The 22,210-nt window shown below is 52.2% G+C and overlaps 2 protein-coding genes across 12 annotated transcripts in view; one reads left to right on the top strand and one right to left on the bottom strand.

Annotated features, from left to right (window-relative positions):
- The first annotated feature begins 6,530 nt into the window (after positions 1-6,530).
- Dnph1 (2'-deoxynucleoside 5'-phosphate N-hydrolase 1) lies at positions 6,531-9,268 on the top strand. The gene is made up of 4 exons (NM_133525.2): positions 6,531-6,711; positions 8,420-8,488; positions 8,841-8,951; positions 9,085-9,268. The coding sequence occupies exons 1-4, from the start codon at positions 6,549-6,551 to the stop codon at positions 9,231-9,233; spliced, it is 492 nt and encodes a 163-aa protein (NP_598209.1). The 5' UTR covers positions 6,531-6,548; the 3' UTR covers positions 9,234-9,268.
- Positions 9,269-11,016: 1,748 nt separating this feature from the next.
- Cul9 (cullin 9) overlaps positions 11,017-22,210 on the bottom strand; it is a 43,447-nt gene continuing 32,253 nt past the window's right edge. For 3 of the 11 annotated variants that reach the window (XM_039083508.2, XM_039083511.2, NM_001191582.4), the window contains 15 exons: positions 21,686-21,831; positions 21,449-21,578; positions 21,101-21,300; positions 20,134-20,384; positions 18,884-19,229; positions 14,661-14,801; positions 14,388-14,552; positions 13,945-14,108; positions 13,526-13,619; positions 13,034-13,108; positions 12,810-12,920; positions 12,536-12,653; positions 12,153-12,286; positions 11,419-11,492; positions 11,017-11,344 (listed from right to left, as the gene is read on the bottom strand). In XM_039083508.2, the coding sequence (XP_038939436.1) occupies positions 11,140-11,344; positions 11,419-11,492; positions 12,153-12,286; positions 12,536-12,653; positions 12,810-12,920; positions 13,034-13,108; positions 13,526-13,619; positions 13,945-14,108; positions 14,388-14,552; positions 14,661-14,801; positions 18,884-19,229; positions 20,134-20,384; positions 21,101-21,300; positions 21,449-21,578; positions 21,686-21,831 (2,354 nt within the window). In that variant the 3' untranslated portion in view covers positions 11,017-11,139. Of the gene's footprint in view, positions 11,345-11,418; positions 11,493-12,152; positions 12,287-12,535; positions 12,654-12,809; positions 12,921-13,033; positions 13,109-13,525; positions 13,620-13,944; positions 14,109-14,387; positions 14,553-14,660; positions 14,802-18,703; positions 18,752-18,883; positions 19,230-20,133; positions 20,385-21,100; positions 21,301-21,448; positions 21,579-21,685; positions 21,832-22,210 lie in introns of those variants that run through there. The other 8 variants (XM_039083509.2, XM_063267094.1, XR_005488890.2 and 5 more) reach the window with 6 other exon arrangements.

Below are 22,210 nucleotides of genomic sequence, written 5' to 3'. Positions count from 1 at the left end.
AAATTTTTTTTTTGGTTCTTTTTTTCGGAGCTGGGGACCGAACCCAGGGCCTTGCGCTTCCTAGGTAAGCGCTCTACGAAAAAAATTTTTAAAGTCTAAGCCAGTATGATTTAATCCCAGCACTCAGGAGGCAGAGGCGGGTGGATCTCTGTGAGTTGGAGGCTAGCCTGGTCTACAGAGTGAGCTCCAGGACAGCCAGGGCCACACAGAGAAACCCTGTCCTGAAAAACCAGAACAAAAAGTCTTCTGTGGCGCTGGGATGTCGCTCAGGTAGTAGGGTGCCGGCTTTGAAAGCTGGAGGCTCTGAGTGAAATCCCTGCTTTTCTCTTTCACAGACCGTCTACATTTCTACTGAATGTGTCCAATTTTTCTTGTAACTTTCAAATATGGAATCGTTATAGTAGCTGCTTTCCTGTGCTTGTTGACTTCAGTGTCGGAGTGACTTCTGGGTGATTTGATTGTAACTCATCCTCTGAGCACTGCTCATATGTTTTCCTGTTTACTTCCATACCTAGCACTTTTTTCAACATTGAAAAAAAATTAAACACAAAAGAAAACAAAAATCAGGGTCTTGGGGCCGGAGAGGTTGGCTCAGTGGTTAGAGGTGGCTCTTGTCATACTGTTGGGAGTTTCACCTTCTTGTTTTATTGTTGTTATATTTGCTTTTATTTGAGATTTTTTTTCATCCAGACATCTCTCCCTGGGTCACTCCTGTAGCTTGTCCACTGTGTCCAAGGCTGAAAAGTATGTGGAGTGCTCCTGCTGCTTAGAGACTCTGATTTAAACGCCTTTAAAGATAGTTTATTCACTTATTTTCTCTGTAAGGGTGTTTTGTCTGCACGCAAGTCTGTGCAGACTCCTGGGCCTGAGGCAGAGCGTATCTGATCCCACTGAACTGGAGTCACAGGCAGTTATGAGCCACCATGTGGGTTTTGGGAATCGAATCCTGGCCCTCTGGAAGAGCAGCCAGTTTGTTTAGGGATTGGGCCGTCTCTGCAGTCTCTTGATTTATAGTCCTTGGTATACACATTCATAGCTTGGACCCACGAAGTTCTTGTTAACCTCATTCTTTCTTCCTCTCTTCTGAATCATAACATTCCCACTAGTGGCACCCAAAGAATCCGGGCCCTCCTGACCCAGCTGACATCCACCCCTGTACAGGCTGGTTTTGTGTGTCAACTTGACACAAGCTGGAGTTATCACAGAGAAAGGAGCCTCGGTTGAGGAAACGCCTCCATGAGACCCAACTGTAAGGCATTTTCTCATCTAGTGATCAAGTGGGGGAGGACCCAGCCCATTGTGGGTGGTGCCGTCCCTGGGCTGGTGGTCCTGGGTTCTGTAAGCAGGCTGAGCAAGCCAGAAGAAGCAAGCCAGTAAGCAGCATCCCTCCATGGCCTCTGCATCAGCTCCTGCCTCCAGGTTCCTGCCCTGTGTGAGGTCCTGTCCTGACTTCCTTTGGTGATGAACTGCAATGTGGAAGTCTAAGCTGAATAAACCCTTTCCTCCCCAACTTGCTTTTTGGACATGAGGTTTTGTGCAGGGATAGAAACCCTGACTGAGACATCTGGTTTTGCTGTTGGTTTTTAGTCGTTGCTTTGTTATTGTTATTGTTTGAGACAGGGTCTCCTGTAGCCCAGGCTGGTCTCAAATTTGCTATGTAGCTGAGGCTGGCCTTGAACTCCTGATCCTCCTGCCCCTACCTTGCAAGAGCAGTAGGCGTGCGCCACCACACCCAGCTCATATTTTTCCTTAGGTAAAATCCAATTTTGTTTTAAATTTATTTGGAAAGTTTATTTATTTATCATGCGTATGGTTATTTTGTCTGCACGTATGTTTGTGTACCGTGCGCATGCCTCGTGCTGGCAGAGAGTGAAAGAAGGTGTTGGAGTCCCTGAAACGGCAGCTACTACACGGGAACCAACCTCATGTCCTGTGTGAGAACATCCGGTGCTCTCAGATGCTAAGCCGTCTCTCTCCCACATCTAGTGCCAATTTCATGAGTGTCAAGCACTGAGAACCAGCTTCGTGGACATCTCCATTTGTCTTCTCAGCTCCAGGACACCGCTAGGCTCAGCCTGAGCTGCCCCTCTGTGGCCTGGAACGCTACAGGGAACGCTACAGGCGATGAGCTGGAATCACTGTCAAGTCCACTACACTTGCTTCGACTTTCCTCACACCTCCCTGCACTACCAGACACCTGTTATTCGAACACATTTGGTCCAGGTTTTATATCTGGCTCCTTCCTGTATGGGGTGGCGTCGGGTCCAGTGTGGAGGGAAGCTTCCAGGTGCTTTACTTCCTCGTCTCTGGAGCTTCAATGCTTTGACGCCTCACTGAACAGCGATAGGCCCATTCTTCCCGTTCTGGAGCTAAGGCTCACTCTTTCCAAAGCCAAATCGAGTCTAAGGCCTCATATACCTTGCTAGTCCCTTTGGTCATCCCTTCAGAGCCCGCTGGGTATCCTACACAAAGTAAACACACTAAAAATATGTCCCAACTTCTATATTAAAGGAGACCTAATAGAAATAACATGAGGTCCTGTGAAATGGCCCTGCAGGGCAAGCCCAACAACCTGAATTGGAATCCCAGGACTTACATGGTAGAAGGTGAAAAAGTAAACCTCCACAAGCTGTCCTCTAATCTACATACATTCATACGCACACGCACACGCACACACACACACGCACATACATACACGCACACGCATGCACACACATGCTCACGAGCACACACATACACACATATACACACACGCACACGTACACACGCACACGCACACGCACTCGCACACACGCGCACACGCACACACGCACACACACATGCACATACATACACACACGCACGCGCATGCACACACATGCACGCGCGCGCACACACACACACACACACACACATACACTCGGAGGGACTGGAGAGATGGCTCAGTAATAAAACTCATTGCTGCTCCTCAGGGGGACTCAGGCTCAACTATCAGCGCTCTCACACCAGGGCGTTTACAGCTGCCTGTGATTCCAGTTCCAGGGGACCCACTACCAGTTTCTGCTCTCTTCGTGCACCTCATGTATGTGATACACATACGCACATTTGAGCAAAATGCTCAGACACAAAAAATAAAAAGAAATCTTAAAAACGTGACAGGGTCTCATTCTGTAGCAATGGCTGACCTGAAACTCATAGGGATCTGCCTGCCTGTGTCTCCTGAGTGCTGAGATTAAAGGTGTGTGGCCATCGTGCATGGCAAGAAAATAAATCTTGGTTGGGGATTTAGCTCAGTGGTAGAGCGCTTGCCTAGCAAGCGCAAGGCCCTGGGTTTGGTCCCCAGCTCCGAAAAAAAGAAAAAAGATTAAATTAAGAAAATAAATCTTGGGCTGGAGAGATGGCTCAGCGGTTAAGAGCACTGACTGCTCTTCCAGAGGTCCTGAGTTCAATTCCCAGCGACCACATGGTGGCTCACAACCATCTGTAAAGAGATCTGATGCCCTCTTCTGGTGTATCTGAAAACAGCTACAGTGTACTTATATATAATAAATGAATAAATAAATCTTTTTAAAAAAAAGAAAATAAATCTTAAAAACAAATGCGGTCGGGGGGAGATTGAAATGATGATGATGACGATGATGACGACGATGATGATGGAGCTAAAGATGGCTCTGGCTGCTGTCACAGAAAACCCGAGTTTGTTCCCAGCGCCTGCAGGGTGTCTCACAATTGTCTTTAACTCCAGTTCCATAGGACCCAGCATTCTCTTCTTTTTTTTTTTAAATATTTATTTATTTATATGAGCACACTGTAGCTGTCTTCAGACACACCAGAAGAGGGCATCAGATCCCGTTACAGATGGTTGTGAGCCACCGTGTGGGTGCTGGGATTTGAACTCAGGACCTCTGGAAGAGCAGTCAGTGCTCTTAGCCGCTGAGCCATCTCTCCAGCCCCCAGCATTCTCTTCTGGTCTTCTTGGGCACTCACATGATGTACAGACCAAAATCCAGGCCAGACACCCATGCGCATAAAATTGTAAAAATAAATAAAACCATTTTTCCAAAGATAACCTTTAAAGAAAGACACAACGTGAGTAACGTTTGAAGTGTAGTGTGCAGGCCAAGAGGCTGCCCTAAAACCTTTAGCTCCGTTGAGTTTGGGCCCTTACTATGGAGATAAAGGCAGGCCTTATCTTTGGAGGGATTGGAGGGTGTAAGGGGTTTCGAGTCACAGGAGGCAAACTGTGTGGAGCTGGGACACCCTTTTGTCTAAGGGGTTGGTGGGTTGGGCAGGGGGTGACAGAACCCAGAACCTCCAGAACTGAGCACAGTGCTTGCTACATCCCAAACCTGAAGAACCATTTCTCGGCACAAGCAGTGGCACCAACAGTGTTTGTGCCGTGATTATTATTTATTTGAGGTAATTTTTTGAGGGCGACTCATTATTATAGTTAAAGCAAACACTTTAACTGTATATGGTCTGGGCCCCATGCTTCTAACACATTCTGAAAGATTCTATCAAGCGGGCACAAGGACACTGGCCCAGACATATAAGTGGGCAGTGCAAGGCTAGGAAGGGAACTAAAGATAGCCTGGGGTAATGTGGCTGAAGGCCTGCAACATTCCAACTCTCTGAAGTCCTGGTCAGTCATCCTTGGAGAAACTTTAGCCCGAGTACGGCTTTTTCTGCAGAATGTCACTTCATATTACCTTTAACAAAGTTCTCCTCTTAATTCAGCTCTTTGACGATTTCATACCTGTGTGCACTGCATTCTGGTTACTCTCTTTGCCCTACTCTCTCTCTCTTCCCTCCTACAAGCCACCCATGTGACCCTTAGGTTAGAACCAATGAGTGGAGCTGGGTAGGTGCGGTTCCCGGTTCCCGGTGGCTACACAACAGAAAGCCTCAACTCCCTTTTTCAACAGTGGGGGTGGGGTGGGGCTGTGGATAGTTTCACTCTTCTGTAGAACCAGGGCGTCCATCTGAAGACAATGCCAGAAGCTGCGATGTCTGTGTCTCAGGTAGAACATGGTATTTCACAGCTCTTCTCTAACGTGTAGGCTGCTGGCTTGTTTCTTTTTTCCCTTCTGGTTTTATCCTAACTGAGGTGGGGAGTCACTGAGGGGAGTTTCCCTGTCTCCTCAGAGTGGCTAGCAGGCTGGCTAGCAGGCTGTGGTAGGAAGAGCTGGGATCAGGAGATCTGGAGAGGGGCAGGGCCGGAGTGGTGGCCATGGAACTGGTGGGGAGTCAGATTTTAGAAAGTGTCATAGTCTCGCCTAATTTCTCTGTACCCATAAATTAGAGCATCCCTTATCCCTCATCAGAAGTGCTTCTCTTTGCAGATTAGTAGAGTCCCCCAAATGGTCGAGGGGGCTGTGGAACTTTGGGATGTAAATGTACCATCTCCACGTGTCAATGCCCCCGCTGGGAAGAGTGGGTTGAAAGGCTGAGGGACCGCTGTGAAACAGTGGAGAAGGCCCTGTGACAACTGCAGAAACTGAAGAGCTGTTAACAGTTCATGGCTGCTGGGGCAGACAGGACCGGTTTTTTCCTCAGGGGCAGGCCCTGAGAGGCTGCCTGTACTTGCTCCAGTAGAAGGCTCCACACCAGTGCACACATAGATAGCACTAATGGGTTCACTGGGTGGGGAGCGAAGCTGGAGAGATGGCTCAGTGGTTAACAGCATTGGCCGCTCTCCCAGAGGACTCAGGTTTGATTGTCAGTCAGCACCTGAATGATGGCTGCCATGTCTGTAACTCCTGGGGCACCAGGCATGCACGTGGTGCACAGACATACATTTAGGCAAAACACCTATACACATAAAATAATAAAGTAATAAATAAAAACATGAAGTTGGTGTAGGGAATAGAAGAGGGACTGGAGGGGAAAGATTGGGGTAGATCTGATTAAAATACACTACATACATGTATGCATAATAAAACGCTTTAAGGGCTGGAGAGATGGCTCAGTGGTTAAGAGCACCGACTGCTCTTCCCGAGGTCCTGAGTTCAAATCCCAGCAACCACATGGTGGCTCACAACCATCTGAAATGAGATCTGATGCCCTCTTCTGGTGTGTCTGAAGATAGTGACAGTGTAATCATAATATATAATAAATAAATAAAATATTAAAAAAAAGATATTTTAAAAAAATAAAACGCTTTAAAAATAAGTTAACGATTTTTTTTTTCTTTTTTTCAGAGCTGGGGACCGAACCCAGGGCCTTGCGCTTGCTAGGCAAGCGCTCTACCACTGAGCTAAATCCCCAACCCCGTTAACGATTTTTTTTTTAATTTTGGAAAAATTAATGAGAACCAATCACAGTTGCCCATAGATCCCGTACATAGCTTAAGAGCACTGAGGTCAGTACAGAACTCCTTGAACAGCTAGGAGCTGGGGAGGGCAGGTCACGGGGAGGAGTCAGAACTAATGGGCGGGTTGGCTCAGGAAGAGCCTATCCGGGAAGAGCGAGCTAGCAAAAGGTCCCCTTTTCCCGCGGGAGTCGCTTTCCAGATCACGTGGTAGCGGCAGCGCTCCCTGGCGGCGGCGGTTGCGCGCGCGCACGCGGCGATGGCGGCATCCGGGGAGCAGGCTCCATGCTCCGTGTACTTCTGCGGGAGCATCCGCGGCGGGCGCGAGGACCAAGCACTGTATGCGCGGATCGTGTCGCGGCTGCGACGCTATGGGAAGGTGCTCACTGAGCACGTGGCTGATGCTGAGTTGGAGCCGCTTGGTGAGGCAGCGCGGGCTGGAGTCTCACTGGCTTGGGACCTGCTGGAGGATCTGTCTGTAGGCTAAGGGGACTGACTGACTAGGGACTTGCCGGCTAGGAGACCCACTGGCTAGGAGATCCGCTGGCTAGTACACATGAAACCTAGGGAACCCGCAGTACAGGGCACCTGCAAACTAGGGGCCCCGCAGGCTAGACCTGTAGACTAGGGGGCCAGCGGACTAGGACCTGTGGGTTGGGGACCGCGAGGAAGGTCCTGGCTTATGCCTCTTCTGCATGTGCACGCCCCAAGCATGTGCAGGTCAAGTGTCCCTATCCAGCGCACTGGAAGCAAGTGAGAGCCCAGACCCAGCATTGGGCTAGCAAGGCTTTGATGAACTCATTTGGACTTAGCACTCCTAAATTGTACCTAGAAACTCTTGTACTTCTGCTCCAAAAACTTTTAAGTAGTTCTCCCTTGCCCCATGCAAGAATAGACGCTGTGGACTCTAATGCAATTCGGAGAGAATCTTTTAAAAGGCAAAGAATCACCAGACAAAAATGCTCTCGGGGATTGGGAAGGACCTGTTCGTGCTCACACTTGGCTGGTTCATGGTGCGTTTGCTTGATAGTCCTCAACCTTCAGCACCAATACCAGCACTCTGGAGGCCGAGGGAGGATGAGTTCCAGGCTAACCTGGGCTACAGAGTTAGTGTTGGTATTCTGTTTATGCTCCGCCCCACAGTTGCCTAGCAACAACCAGCTGTGCCTGACACTATATAAGGGGCTGCTTGCCCCCTCATTCTCTTCTCTGCTCTCGCACTTTCATCCCCTTAGTCCCTTCTCGCCTCAGTCCCCTCCCCCACTTCACCCCACGTGCTCATGGCCGGTTTCCTTTACTTCGACCCTCTTGTACTCTTCTCTCATTAAACCTCTCCAGGAGGAACCATGTTGGTTTGGTGTGTTCTGTCTGGACTCGAGCCGAGATTTAGATCCTGTCTCAAAGAAAAACGAGACAAACAAAGACTACTGAGTGTGATAGCCTGAGGAAAACCTTTGAATCTGGTTTTTCTCCCCTGGTTACTTTTTTTTTTTTCCATTTTTTGGAAACAGGGGCTGTCATGTAACCCTTACTGACCTCAGACTTGCTGTGTAGCAGAGGACGGCCTTGAGCTCCCCATCCTCCTGCCTCTACCCCCCAAGTGCTAGAATTATAGGCACCTACCACTACACTCGACTTGTTAGGTTTTTTTTTTTTTTTTTTTTTTTGAGACACGGTCTCTCTATACATATCCCTGGCCATCATGCTATCATCCCCCAGTCTCTGCTTCCGGGGCTGGGATTATAGGTGTGTGCCACCATCCTCAGACTTGCAAAAGAACTTTTAGACAGTGTGGTTCTGCTCCGCCACCGGCAGAGCCTTACCATCCTGAGTAGCGGGCCTTCTGACCCCAGTGATGTCTCTTGGATTCCGAGTGAGTCAGACCTGCCCCCCACACTTACACAGTCCCACCCACACGTGCCACCCTGCACAGGGTTGCATTTTCCGTGTGGCTGTTTCGTTCCTCACCCCTTTGACAGACTCCTGGACTGGCCTTTAAAGCTAGAGCACGGGTTCCCCCTCTCTACCCCTCCCTGAGCAGGGTAGATAGAAAAGCGGCAAGGTCGTAGAAGTTACTGGGTACTGAATTTCGGCAGGAAACATCCTTGACCAGCCTTCCCTCAACCACAGGGGAAGAGGCTGCTGGGGGTGACCAGTTCATCCATGAGCAGGACCTGAACTGGCTGCAGCAAGCAGATGGTGAGTAGTCGTCCCTCCTGCATGTGGGCTCCTCTGTGATGTCAATTCCTGGGGCGTCCCTGGCCTTAATGTCCCTACCACAGATACGCTGTCATCCTGTCCTTAAAAGTCCCAGGTATTGGGCTGGAGAGATGGCTCAGAGGTTAAGAGCACTGACTGCTCTTCCAGAGGTCCTGAGTTCAATTCCCAGCAACCACGTGGTGGCTCACAACCATCTGTAATGAGCTCCGATGCCCTCTTCTGGTGTGTCTGAAGACAGCTACAGTGTACTTATACATAATAAATAAATCTTTAAAAATTATTTAAAAAAAAAAAGTCCCAGGTATTGGTTCTTATTTTTCTTTCTTTCCAGTGGTAGTGGCGGAAGTGACACAGCCATCCTTGGGTGTTGGCTATGAACTGGGCCGGGCAGTAGCTCTTGGGAAGCCAATTCTGTGCCTGTTTCGACCACAGTCTGGCCGAGGTGAGTGCTCCAGCCGGGGTGGCTTACTCCTTACTGGGGACCCCATACCCATCTCTTCCTTTCCCAGTGGGTGGGGCAGGGAGCGGAGTGGGAAGCGTAGAAGGGAGTCAGTGTCACATTTCCCCCTTCCCAGTGCTTTCCGCCATGATCCGCGGAGCAGCAGATGGCTCGAGGTTCCAGGTATGGGACTACGCAGAGGGAGAAGTGGAGACCATGCTCGATCGGTACTTTGAGGCATATCTTCCTCAGAAGACGGCTTCCTCCAGTCACCCAAGTGCCTGACCACCCTACTGTATTAAAAAGAAAATTAAGATTTATTTTTTTTTTAACGTATACTTTAACTGCTGTATGTATGTCGCCACATCCATCCTGGTGCCCAGAGGTCAGAGGAGGGTACCATTCTCTGGAACTGGCATTAGAGATGGCTGCAGGCCTCCATGTGAGTGCTGGAAACTGAGCCCATGCCCTTTGCACGAGTGACACGTGGTGCTCTTAACTGCTGAGCCTTCTCTTTGGCCCTGGCCCTACTTTATTAAATGCTAACCCCTGATGTTTCTCTGGACTCATTCCTGCATCAGCCTTAGTAGGAAGTAAAGGTCCATTTAACTGGGTATGGTGGCACAGCCTCAGGAGGCACAGTTTGATGGTTTAAATATGCTTGGCCCAGAATGGACTATTAGAAGGTGTGGCCTTATTGGAGAAGGTTTGTCACTGTGGGTGTTAGCTTTAAGACCCTACTCCTGGCTGCCTGAAAGCCAGTAGCCTTTTTTTTTTTTTTTAAAGATATATTTATTTTATGTATGTGAGTACACTGTTGCTGTCTTCACACACACCAGAAGAGGGCATCTGACCCCCATTAGAGATTGTTGTGAGCCACCGTGTGGTTGCTGGGAATTGAACTCAGGACCTCTGGAAGAGCAGTCAGTGTTCTTAACCACTGAGCCATCTCTCCAGCCCCTGCTAACAGCCTTCAGATGAAGATGTAGAACTCTCAGCTCTGCCTACACCATGCCTGCCTGGCTGCTGCCATGCTCCTGCCTTGATAATGGACTGAACCTCTGACCCTGTAAGCCAGCCTCAATCAAATGTTATCCTTGTAAGAGTTACCTTGGTCACGGTGCCTGTTTACACCTATGCTAACTAAGACCGAAGTTGGTTCCAGGGACTGGGATATCACTGAGATAGGACTGACCATGCTTCTGCTTGGAGGAATGTAGGTTTTGGGCCTTTGGGAAGCAGTGGGATGCAGTGGGGTTTAATGGGCCATCCTAGCAGGAATATGGAAGACTTTGTTGCTGAGAGTTCTACATCTTCATGGAGAGGAAGCCAGGAGCAGACTGTTTCCAGGCAGCTAGGCGGAGGGTCTCAAAGCCCGTCCCCACAGTGACACACTTCCTCCAGCCAGGCTGCACCCACTCCAACACGGCCATACCTCCACATAGTGGGACTCCCTGGGCTGAGCCTATTCAAACCTCCACACAAAGGCAGGTGGATTTCTGAGTTCAAGGCCATTGTGGTCTATATATAGTGAGTTCCAGGACAGTCAGACGTATGTAGAGAGACCCCAAAACAAAAACAAAAAAAGCTCTATACTGGTAGTGCTGGCACAGGTCCAGGCTTTTCCATCCCACTTCACTGTAGAAAGTAGAAGGGCCCTGCTTTAAAGGACCTACTAAAGAAGGTCCCCAAGGGAAAGGCGCTGTGTCACGCCCCCGCCCCTGGGGAGCACTTAAGTATGGAGGAGGCCAGCGGTTGGGTGAGCTCTATTTTCATCTCTGCGTCCCATTATGACTTAGGTCAAGTGAGTCTTCTTTGGCTTTTTCTGAGGACAGAAAGTCTGGACGTCTAAAGAAAACAGTAAAGATGGAGGAGGGCTGGTGAGCGGGCTCAGAGTGTAGGTGCTTCACATGGAGCCTGAAGACCCGGGTTCAATGCCAGGCACCTACTCCTGCATGCAGTTCTGACCTCCATTCACACACACGCACACACGCACATGTAATCTTATGTTTTGAAGAATGAGAGTGTTCTGGGGAAATGTGGGGGTGGGGGTACTCCGCCTGTGAAGTGTGTGAAAAAAGAGGTTTATTCAGTAAACAGAAGGTGCTTCAGACACTGGGGTTCCCCTCTCACATGACAGCCCCGTGGCCCTGCTGCCCCGGCAGCTCCAGGTGTTTCCTGCCCCTCCCCCTCAGTCATAGGACTCATCATCGTCATCTTCATCGCCAAAGAAGAAGGTCTCTCGGTCCAGGTTCTCAGACTCCTCATCGTAGGAGAAGCTGTCATTGTCTAGTTCCTCATCAAACTCGTGCTGCCACTCAGGTACATCCTCCTCCTCCTCCTCTTCCTCTTCTTCCTCCTCGTCTTCCACTTCCAGTCCTGAGGAGCCCTGGGGCCTAGGGAGAGCCACCACACTCAGCTTCAAGCCTGCGTTCCTGCTCCCTCCCCAGGCTCTGCCCAGCCTACTCACTGGTCACTGGGCACGTTGGACCCTTTCACCTCCCGGGTCTCTACTGAGGGACTCTGCAGCCCGACCCGGAAGTCCTGACAAGGAGACAGGAGGGTCTGAGGAGCAGCAGAGCAGAGGCTACCAGGCCTCGGGTCTAGCATCCTTCCCCCTGATGATTCCTGAGAGCCAGACCATCTGGCCGTCGTGCAGTTTGACCTGGGAGTCTTTAGCAGCCTGCACTGCACAGCAGGCCTCTTGCCCAGTTGCTAGGGAGTCAGCAAGGGACCCAAGAACAAGGTTCACAGTTTGGGCTACACACCCGTGCTCCAGAGCTGCCAAGAGCCTTGTGGATCCCTTACTCCCAAGACTCCTCACAGCCCGACCGACCGACCCCCACGGGCTGGAGTATGGTCTGAGAAGGCACTCACTGCTGAGCACCTGGCCTGCACCCTGACTGGGGACACCCACTCCTTTGTGAGAAGCCTCAGGGGGGTAAGTGTCACAGCAGACTAGCCCAGGGCTCCTGACACCACCACCTAATTTCTATTTTTCTTTCGAGACAGGGTTTCTCTGTAGAGCCCTGGCTGTCCTGGAACTCACGATGTAGACCAGGTCGGCTTCAAACTCGGAGATCCACCTGCCTCTGCCTCCCCAGTGCTGGGGTAAAGGTGTGTGTGCCATGGGCCTACTAATACCCCCTCAGCTCTTCGCTGCAGTTCTCTCAGACGCCCACAGGCAGCATGTCAGGGTCGTACCTGGGTCGAGTGCTGTAGGATGGCCAGCAGCCTCTCCTGGATCCTCCGGAGCAGCTCCGTGCCTGTGCTGAGGCAGTCAGCCCGCAGGAGGCGCAGGGAGGAGGCCAGGTCCTGGCAGCGCAGCAAGGTCTCCTCTGCAGGAGCAAGCAGGACTTGCTCTCTTCCCCCATCCACTCCTTCCCCCACAAATCTACAGCGCATCCACCCAGTGCCAGGCATGGCTGTCAAAACTCATGGTGCTCACCCACGAGGAGCACCTCTGTGACCCAGACCCTTATGTCACCAGAGAGGGAAGGCTAGGCAGAACGAAGGGGAGAAAAGGAACAGACTGAAGGCAGGGGCCCTGGACACCCTGTCTGACAGGGCCTCGGTGCCCGGCTCACCGAGGAGGATCTGCAGGGCATTCGTGTGCAGCTCCAGGTTCTCCGTCTGCTGCTCCACCACATCCATGTACTCCGTGCCCTGGCTGTAGAAGCTATAGACACAGGCGTAGGCCAGCACCTAGGGAGCCCCGCCAGTACACTCAGCCTGAGTCCTGAGCCTCCACCTCCCCTCCCCTCTTCGGGGTTTCTCCATCCAAGGCAGTCAGGTGAAAGCACCCAAGTCCACTCAGCCCCCTTGGCACACGCTTCCCTTCCTGCTCCCCCACTGTACAACCTTTCGAGCCTGCTCGAGGGCCCGGCAGGCGTCTTGCAGGAAGGTGAAGGATTTGGGCGGAGGCACCTCATGGATGGCAGAGGCCTGGTTCCGCAGGTTGACAGCAAACTCCTGTATGAGGCAAGTGTTGTCATAGCCCGTGAGGTCTGCACTTCAGGAAGCTGCCCCTGGGCTCCAGTGCAGTCACCCAGCCCTCTGATGATCCACCCGCTGACCAAGCTCACCCGGGCCTGGTGGTGGAAGGTACACCTCTCGTTATAGTCCTGAAACCGCTTCTCCTGGCGAGCTGCTTTGCTTACCTGGTGGGGACACACAGAGGATGGGCTGCTGGGTGCTGGTTCTGACAGGCTGGGGTTCTTGGAAGGGCCGCTATCCCTAATACCACTCTACACTTCACCGAGAACTTTCATGCAATCCTGAGTCCTGTAATTAGCCTTCCTATGCGTGGGGTGCTGAGACTTGTCGCCAGCCACGGTGGTTGGGCGGGCCCACTCCACACTCCTCGCCCTGCTCTGGGGCCTGCTTGCCCTGCCTTGCTCATGCTAGGCTTTCTTTGGTGACCTGGGTGGAAGCAGGACAGAGTACCCAGAACTTCAGGCCGTAGCAGCTCCTGTCTGTCCCCACTGAACCTTTGTCCTGACTGCTACACCACTGCTCTGGGAACACAGCTCCGTCTGTCTTGACTGGCTGGGTCTTTGACCTGCCCAGCCCCTTACCATGGCAGAGCAGTTGTAGTAGTCCTTGTGGCTTGGCTTCCAGGACCTGAGGCAGCGCCAGCAGAACCCATGGTTACATCTTGCACAGGTCATGCTATGGAGGATTTGAGCTGGTCAGAGGGCATCTGCCTCTGCTTAAGGATGGCCAGGGGACCCAAGGGCTAGACGCCCCAGGGACAAGGTGGCTTTTCCAGCTGCCCACAGTCCCCATCTTCCCAAGTCCTGCTAAGTACACCCTTGCTTTGGGCTTCCAACACAGCAGACTTAAAACCTGGGTAGAGGAATCCAGGTGGTGACCCTTGAGGGCGCTGAATGGAGGCAGTGGATTTGTTGAACTTTCACAGTAAGCTTGAGTTTCTTCCTTACTGCCTGGCCTCCCCGACACCATGCTCCCAGAGCCCCCTGTACCCCTTTCTTACTGTAGACACCCCTCATTCTTCTCGATAGGCGCCTGACAGCTGGGACAGCGTTTGGAGATGAGCTTGGCCAGGTGCTTGCTCTGGGCCTCCACGCTCATGCCGTCATAGTAGCCGCCATCGTCAACCCACTGGGACATGTGGCCACAGCTGGCAGGATAGTGCGCCTAGGTGGGGAAGCGTGAGGGCACAGCCAGCTCAGGCACTTCATATCTGTGTGTGTGTGTGTGGTATGTGTGTGTGTGTATGTGCGTGTGTGTGCGTGCGTGTGTGGTGTGTGTGTATGTGCGTGTGTGTGTCTGCCTGTGTATGTGCGTGTGTGTGCGTGCACGTGTGCATGTGTGTGGTGTGTGCATGCGTGCGTGTGTGCGTGCGTGCGTGTGTTTGGAGAGGTGCTGAGCAGGGGAGGAGTGGAGTCCCTGCAGTGGCCAGAGTGGGGAACCCACCTCAGGAAAACTACAGTTGAAGCAAGAGGCCCAGCCGCACTTAGAGCAGGTGGTCCCACTGCCCAGGCCCTGGCGGCACAGGATACGGTCGCAGCCCTGAGGGTTGGTGCACCATGTCAGGTTGGAGCAGCTCTCCACATAACCTCGCAGAAGGGCCTTCTCATACTGTGGGCAGAGCAAGTGAGGTCGCTATGAATGCTGGGAGAACAGCAGTCTCCAGGGGGCTCTGAAGGCCCTCAGTGCCAGAAAGGCAACCTGCCCTATGGGGCATACCTTGGAGATGACCTCTGGGGAAGAGACAATGTTTCGGATGAAGGCTCCCGTGGGCTGGGCGGGACAGTCAGCGATGGGGCAGGTACAGTTCAGCACAAAGTTCTGCTCTATCCGAGTCGTCAGGTACTCGTTCCAGCAAGACTGCCAGGACGAACGAAGGCAGGGACTAATCAGAGACGGGCAGCCTGGCCACCATCTGGACACTCACCCTTCCACAGCTTCAAAGAAAGCCAGAGGTGAAGGGCTCACGGGCCTGCCTCACGGTGACCCTGCCTTCAGACATCTTGGTTTTCTGGAACGAGGCCAAATCATAGTTGTCTTTGAGGATGCATGGGGCTGAGGCACTGGCCTAACTGCAATCTCTACAGAGGGACTAACAGTCAACTGAAAGGATCTAAGATACAGAAACAGCCGTGTGTCAGCTTAGATAAGGCGCCAGTGAGCAGCTGATGTGTTGCAGGCTTGGTCCCCAGTGGAAGCAGTGTTCAGTGGTGGGGCTTTTGTGGGGTGGTTGGGTGATTGGGGTCCTGCCTTGACCAATGGCTCACTCCACTACTGGCAGATGGTGACACTGATCATTGGGCACGAGCCTCTGAGGTAGACAGCTGTCCTCTGGCCTTCCGCCATGATGCTTTGCCTTGGCATAGGCCTAAAAGCAAAGGGAACACCCGACTGCAGACTAAAAGCTCCTAAACTGTGAGGCAAACACACCTTTTCTCCCCAGTGTTAACGGTACTCCTCTCGGGCACTTATTACAGTAACGTTTGAGCAGCCCCAGCAAGGTGAGAATGGAGCTGGAGCATGGCTAAGAGCACTTGCCTCTGCTCTAGACCCGAGTTCAACTCCTAGCACCCACAGGGAGGCTCAGAACTGCAATTCCAGGGGATCTGATGCTCTTCTGGCCTCTGTAGGACCAGGCAATGCAGGCAAAACACTCACACACGCAAACTAAGGATCATAATTTTTTCTTAAAGGTGAGAGAGAAGGCAGCCTGGGAAACGGCCTCCCGGCCTGGACTCTGGGCTCCTGCGGGTTCCCCTGGCTCCACCTTCCCCAGCCTGAGACTCTACGTCCAAGGGTTCCTTCTTCAAATGGACTCAGTCTCTTCCCCACAAAACAGACTAACCTGAGGTGTCCCCATGTCCTCATCCACAGCCCAGCCATCTCCACCCCACCCCCGTCACCAGCACCAGGATTTCCTAAACTCCCCTGTTGTTCCAACCACCCCACCCTAATGTGTCACTATGTCTTCTCCCTAATACACAGGCGCTTCCTAAGAGATGGCCCTTCTCCCCTCACCTCTCAAAGGCCATGAGTTTGTTAAACTGTTCCACTAAGCACCCTTGGGCTGTAGACTATGATCAAGTTCCAAAATAATCAATCAAAACCCAAGAGACAATGTGTACCAGGGACACCAGTCATGAAGGGAGCCACGTGAAGAACCTGGACCATCTCACCAAGCCACACCCTGCACCTCGGGAAGCAGACTAGAGTTCTTGCGTCACTTTAGGTGAAGCAAGGGGGTGAGCTTGCCAAATGTAGACCCCACACTTGCAGGCACCCAGTACCTTAGGATTCCCCACTGTTCCGAATGACAGAATCCTGGAGTCTGAGTCTGGCTTCTGCCACAGCCAGTGCCCAGCCCCAGGAACAGTGCTGGTGCCTACCCTCTGCCCACTCTGCCGGCCAACAGGCTCATGTTGGTGGCCTCTCACTGCTCTAGGCCTGGGGCTGGCCTGGGGTTTCGCCATTTCTACCTTATTCACAGGCTGGAACTTAGTTCTTTTGTCTTTGTTTATTTGTTTGAGACAGGGTTTCTCAGTGTAGCCCTGGCTATCCTTGAACTCTATCTGTAGACCAGGCTGGCCTTGAACTCAGAGGTCTGCCTGCCTGGGCCTCCAGCAAGGACCTTTTTAAATCAGTTACATTTTGCAGGCTCCCTGTTTGCAGCTCTATATGAGGGTCCCATGGCTCAGCCCCACTCTTTTCCTGAAGTGTTGTCAGCCAGGCCCTCCACTTAATTCCAAATTCCAAATCCACTGGCTGGCTGCCTTTGCCACAGGATACCCAGTGAGCAGCTCAAACTTCACACCACTGTGACGGATTATGCTTCCTCTCAATGCCCCACACACCCTTCATCCCTACACCTTGCCCCAAAGTTCCTCTCAAACAAAGTAAAAGTGTCACATCTTTCCATGCACTCTGATGCTCAGCTCAGAGAGAGAGGAGCTTTTCTCCATCCCCTCATCTGGAGCCCGGACATCTAACACACCACATCTCACGGGCTCTGTCTGTCACTTTTCTTGATACCACCACACAGGTCCAAACCACACCCTTAGCTTCACGCAGCACTGTCCAAATGGGTCTCTCCGCACATCTGTCAAAGCTTTTGCTATCTGGGCACATGTGTGTCAGTAAGGGTACGGCCACATCCATTCATGTGTGGGGAGAAGCCCAAAGCTGAGAGCTGCTGTCCCCTTTGATGGCTCTCCCTGAACTTTGAGCTCACCAATCCTCACTGGTTTAGCCAGTAGGTCTGCCCGAGGCCTGTCTCTGCTGCCACTGGAGTCCTGAGAGCAGGCAGCCACCATGCCTACCCTCGCTTTACCTATACTGGCTTTGACGGGGGTTCTGACATCTGAACTCTGGTGCTGATTTTTTTTTTTTTTTTTTTTTTGGAGCTGGGGACCGAACCCAGGGCCTTGTGCTTGCTAGGCAAGCGCTCTACCACTGAGCTAAATCCCCAACCCTGGTGCTCATGTTTGTACCATAAGCACTCTTATCTACTGAGCTATCTCCCAGCTCCCAAGTTTTCAAAAGTGTAAATCAGATTGTATCACCTTGCTTGAAACCCACAGTGGTTCCCCACGAAGCACCATCCACCTCAACCTCCTCGCCCTTCTCTGAGAAGTTAGAGAGAGGTAAGTCTGGGGTAAGGCTGCCAGAATTAAATCTTGATTCAGATAAATGGCATCCCCTCCCACGTATCTCCATATGTTGTCTGTAGATTGGAGATAGTAAGGCTGGAGAGATGGTTCAGTGGTTAAGAGCGGCTGCTATCCTTCCAGAGGACCCATGTTCAGTTCCCAGCTCCATATGGTAGCTCGAGACCACCTATAACCCCAGTTCCAGAAAAATCTGATACCCTCTCCTGGCCTCCATGGGCAAGGGGCTCACTGCCCATACATGCAGGCAAAGTGCTTATATACATAAGGTTTAAATAAATAAATAACCCTTTTCCAAAGGGGGGGGGAACAGTAGACATGCTATTACAGGTGCTATTAAATGTTACAGAGTAACTAAGAAGTGCAAACAGAGAGCTCAATGTGTGACAGACAGTGTGAGCCATTGTCAGCAGCCCTTGGATCCACACCTCCACCCCCTCCCTTGCAGGCCTAACTCCACGCCCTCTCACAGCGGTCTACACACTACACATACTAAATCCCTGCCTGCTTTAACTGAATGAATATAGAAAAGAAAAACCTAAAATCGTGGGAAGAAGGGGGCCCAAGCAACTAAGTCAGAAGTGTCTACAGAGTGGAGCGAGAGGGAGAGAGAGGGGGCACCACAGAGCCACACTTGTCACCCAGCCCTGGGAGACGCTAGTGGAAGAGACAGCCCCGAGTGTTCCTCATGTTCAGGGTTGTGTTAGCTTGGCCGGAAGCCTGCAGAGCTGAGGGAGGCAGGTAATTCACACTCAGGACTCTGGGTCCTGGCACCTCTGCCCTCTTCTCTCTGTCTGCCTCATCAGGCCGGACGGACAGCAGCCTCACTCCCGCTCCGTGCCCGTCCCTGGACTACACTATTCCTGTTTGTTTGTGGACCGATAGAATGAGAATTCATGACAAAAGATTTGCTGTTCTGACATGAGTGAACTTAAACGTTGGTAAGAAAACCATGAATTATGGGTAACACTAATGGCATTTTCTCCAAGTTCTGTCTGTCTATCTGTCCATCTGTCTGTCTGTCTCTGTGAGGAGTGTGGCAGGTGACACCACTTTAAGGGCAAACTAGCTTAGTTGAAGGGGCATTGAGAGACATACCTGGGTTTTCGGTTTAGTTCAGTGGTGATGAAGGCACTAGGCTCCACCCTCAGGAGGAAGGAAGAGAGAAAGGAAGGGCAAAGGCTTGGGAGAGGCCCCAGATCACCCAGATTAGGAGACGGTGATTTCCAAGGCTCTAGCCAGGTGGCAAGGCAGGGTGAGGGGAGGCTGTGTGCTTACCTTACAGCAGCAGTGCAGGCAGCAGAGGGAGGGCGAGTCGTCATTGGGCCCTAGGGGGCTGATGCACACGGGGCACTGGTCAGGGCGAGCGGGCACCTCCTGGGGCTGGGGCACTCGCAGCCCTGCGGCGAGCAGCAGTGGCTCGGGATCCTCGCTGTAGCTTTGTAGCAGCTGCTCCGTGCCCCAGTGGGAATAAGCCAGAAGGTGCTGAGCCACATCGGGCTCCAAGTTCAGCGTCTCCTGCACCTGCCGCACTGTCTGCTCCATCAATCCTTCTACCTCCTGGGGACTCATGGTCCGGCCTGCCGGCAGCTGCAGAGAGGCCAGGGCCACCACAGCTTCTGGGCTTAGGGAGAGAGAAGGGACAGTGGCTAGCATCTCTGTCCTGCCTACCTATCAACAAGCTCCCAGCAGCTCCCCGGCCCCCCATGTATGACCCTGTGCAGCCTCAGTAGCCTGCATATAACACCTGAACCAACTGTGGGAACAGAGCCCTTCAGAGACTCAGTGTGCGTAAATGTGGGGCTGAGGCTGGCTGGAACACTGACTGGGGGCCAGTGGGTAGGTCACAGTGCTAAGCAACTTCTCATGAAGGGGACAGTCCATTGTTGAAATCTGTCCTATGCAAAGTGTAACCTGTGGGCCAGCAGCATGGGCGTCACAAAAGGAAGTCATCTGTGCCCTCAGCCACCACACACACAAATGATGTGTGTGCACACGGAGGCTCGAGAAAAGTCAGAGAACTCGACCCACGCAGCATGCAGTCAGCGAGGACAAGCACCAGTTCTGTAACAGCCTCGGGGGATGCATTTGAGGCTGGAACTTGATTCACCAGCACAAACTTCCTGGAGCCTGACAGATTCCCGAGGCACGGCGGCCGCTCCATGTGGATTTACGGCACAGGCCGAAGCTAAGAGCAATACCTGTGCGTTTGGGTCTCCTGCCTGAGGGCTGGCTCTAGGAGAATGGGTCTAGAAGGCCCTTGATTGGCAAGGCGTGGGGGAGGGGAGGTGGAGAAGAAGCCGGTGAAGACTTGCGAGGAGGAGAAATCATAGAAGACAGGGAACGAGCAGAGCAGACAGGAAGTGGGGTTTTGTTTTAGGACAGGTTCTCTCTTTGTATCCCTGGCTGACCTCAGACTCCGAGAGCCTCCCGCCTCTGCCTGTCTAGTGCAGGGACTAACAGCAAATGCTTTTACACAGTGAGCTTCGGCCTACAATCCCTCTCATCCACCAAAAAAGGGTGGCTACCTAGGTTTGGAGGTCTCCGTGCTCTGGTTGCCACAAAAGGGGACATCTGCCTGGCCCCGGCAGTGCCCCATGGGCTCTGGGGTGGCATACATCAGGACCTGAGGTCGGTCATCTCTCCGCTCCACGTAGCCCTGGCCCAGGAGATGCAGGATACAAGAGAGGACGTCAGTGCTGGAACAGGCCACGCCCACTGCAGCAGAGCGGCCCAGGCGCCCCGGTGGATTTGGCCCCTTCTGCCAGGCCTCCAGAACCTGGAGGGAAAGAAAGACACAAGCAGGCTGCCTTATCCAAGGGAGCCAGGCTGCACTGCTCGACACCTGCCTCGACTACCACCTACCAGCCATGAGACCAGGTAGGTTACCTCCTTGTACCTCACTCTTCTCATTGATCTAATGGTAAAAGTCAGTATTTATCAATATTATTAAATATTAATTTTATCTGTACTGTTGCCGAGGATCAAATTACCCAATCACACACATGGTGATGAGTCACGTCACCAATAGAAAACCGAGACTGGGGGTGTGGGGGTGCTGCAGAGATGGGTAAATAAAGTGACTGCTCATGGTGTGACCTGAATTGGAATCCCTAGATTCTGTACAAAGTCAGGCAAGAATAACGTGTGTCTGAAACCCAGGTGCTCTGATGGAGAGAAAGGAGGCAGAGACAGGAGAATTTCTACAAGTTCATGAGTCAGCGAGCCTCTCACACACAGAAGAAAGGTTGGGAGGGAGAGGACAGACACCCAAGGTTGTCCTCTGACCTGCACTTGCCTGGGCATGCACACACGTATACATACAAAAGAGGACACACATACACATGTCACACACACATAACAAAAGAAAGAAAGAAGAGAAAAGAAACAGGTGCAAATGTGACCAAGACGGTGTCTCATATTGAAAGCGGCTAGCTTCTCTTGAGATACCCAACAGGACTCCCTCCTCCCTAGGGCACGGTCCTTTCTACCTACCAGACAAACCAGCTGATCGATGTGCAGGCCTTTCTCCCCGTGGGCTTTGAGTATCCGTACGAGAAGGCAGCTCAAGAGGTTCCTCTTCTGCTCCAAGGTTCGGCCCTCATCCTTTTCCACACTGAGATACGTCTGGGGAGGTATCAGCCACAGGACCTCTTCATGGGTCTGGGACCTAGGCTCACGAAGCCGCAGCACCCCTGGAATCCAGTCCCGATTAGGTACCCAAGGACAGGGAGGGGACACATGAATGAGGGTCCTACTAGCTCTCACTCCCTGGCATAATCTCCCCCACCCTCTGGGCTCCCACCATGCCACAGAGGCCCAGCACAGACCCTGCTGACTTACCCCCCTGTGGAAAGTCCTGAGCCTCCTCCAGTGTTAAGGGACCACTGTCTGAGGTGAGCGGCAGAAGGGCCTGGTGCAGGAGCTCAGGGGAGAGGCCAGAGTTCCTCAACAAGATCTCTACTGACACCTCCTGGTGAGGAGAAGCAGTGCCCATCAGATGTGAACTAGGAAAGGACAGAACAGAGAGGCAGCTAGAAGAGGAGCCTGGGGTGCCGAGGGGCGGCGCGGCAGAGGCACCTCTGTCTGGTTGAAATTCAGCAGCAGCCACATCTGCACAGTGGACACATGCAGGGTCTGGTCCCCAAACTGCAGCTCAGCCCGGCCCAGCCATGTCCACTGAAGTCGCCGATGTGGTCCCATGTCCAAGACTGGGTAGTGCTGACCTAGGGAAGTGTCAGAGAGACAGGCACAGTCAGAGAGGAGGGGAGTAAGGCTTGGTAGTGTAAGAAAAATACACACAGTATTTTTACCTTTGTGAGTTGTGGTGATACTGGTATATATTTAAAGAGCCTCACCAATCATCTTTGGAGTATTCTAAAGAATCAATTCAGAATTTTAAAAACAAGCAAACAAACAAAAATGGCTCTCAGGTGTGGTGGTGCATGTCTTTAATCCCAGCACTCAGGAGGGAGAGGCACGAGGATCTCTGTGAGTTCAAAGCCAGCCCGGTCTACACAGAGTGACCCAGGCTAGTCAGGGCTACATAGTAAGATCCTATCTCATGACAGAATCAAAAGAAATCCAAAATAAAAACATATCTGG

The sequence above is a fragment of the Rattus norvegicus genome, chromosome 9, assembly GCF_036323735.1.
Source record: "Rattus norvegicus strain BN/NHsdMcwi chromosome 9, GRCr8, whole genome shotgun sequence".
NCBI lineage: Eukaryota > Metazoa > Chordata > Mammalia > Rodentia > Muridae > Rattus > Rattus norvegicus.
The sequence above is the reverse complement of the archived record's forward strand: the minus strand, read 5'-3'. Positions and strand labels throughout refer to the sequence as shown.